This window comes from Eimeria mitis, genomic scaffold, assembly GCF_000499745.2.
Source record: "Eimeria mitis Houghton genomic scaffold, Emh_scaff122, whole genome shotgun sequence".
In the NCBI taxonomy this organism is placed as follows: Eukaryota; Apicomplexa; class Conoidasida; order Eucoccidiorida; family Eimeriidae; genus Eimeria; species Eimeria mitis.
In genome coordinates, this window is record NW_013568279.1 from 28,614 (window position 1) to 29,350 (window position 737).

At 57.5% G+C, this 737-nt stretch overlaps 1 protein-coding gene across 1 annotated transcript in view; it reads left to right on the forward strand.

The window, feature by feature from the left end:
- Nucleotides 1–686: 686 nt before the first annotated feature.
- EMH_0087460 (phosphatidate cytidylyltransferase, putative) overlaps nt 687–737 on the forward strand; it is a gene marked incomplete at both ends in the record, with an annotated part of 4,674 nt that continues 4,623 nt past the window's right edge. The window contains one exon of the mRNA XM_013494613.1: nt 687–735. Coding sequence (XP_013350067.1) covers nt 687–735 — 49 coding nt within the window. The remainder of the gene's footprint in view (nt 736–737) is intronic.

Genomic DNA, 737 nt, shown 5'->3' on the forward strand with positions numbered 1-737 from the left:
GCAGCAGCAACAGCAGCAGCAGCAGCTCTGCTGCTGTGGGGCCCTTTACACGCAGAGGCGGGGCTTGTCTTGTGTGTCTTCTTGTTTTTGTTTTGTTGGTTTTATTTCTCTCTCTCTGTTGTAACATATAACCCCTTCTTCTCCTGCTGCTGCAGCTGCTGCTGCTGCTGCTGCTGCTGCTGCAGCTCAGCAGCACAACCTGCGGAGAGGGACGCAGAGAAAGGGGGCCCTTTGCTTCTTTTTTTTTCTCTTTTTTGTTTGTCTCCTTCTGCTGCTGTTGGGGGCCCAGCGAGCTCTGAAGAACTTCCTTATTTCTTCTCGTCTAGCTGCTGCTGCTGCTGCTGCTGCTGCTGCTGCTGCTGCTGCTGCTGCTGCAGCTGCTGCTGCTGCTACTGGTGGGCCAAGGCAACCCAGCAGGCAGCAGCGGGGCCTTGTGTAATAGTAGTATAGCCCCTGCTTGTGCTGCTGCTGCTGCTGCTGCTGCTGCTGCTGCTGCTGCCTGTCTCCTCGAGCTCTGGAGGGTGGGGGGATGAGGAGACTGGTGTCTCCTTCAAGCAGCAGCAGCAGCAGCAGCAGCAGCAGCAGCAGCAACAGTAGCAGCAGCAGCAACAGCAGCGGTTGCTTCTGCTCTGCTGCTTGCTGCTGCTGTCTCCGAAAGAGATGACTTTGCTGCTGCTGTCCCCGCGATGAAGGCCTCGATCGGCAGCAGCAGCAGCAGCAGCAGCAGCAGCAGCAAG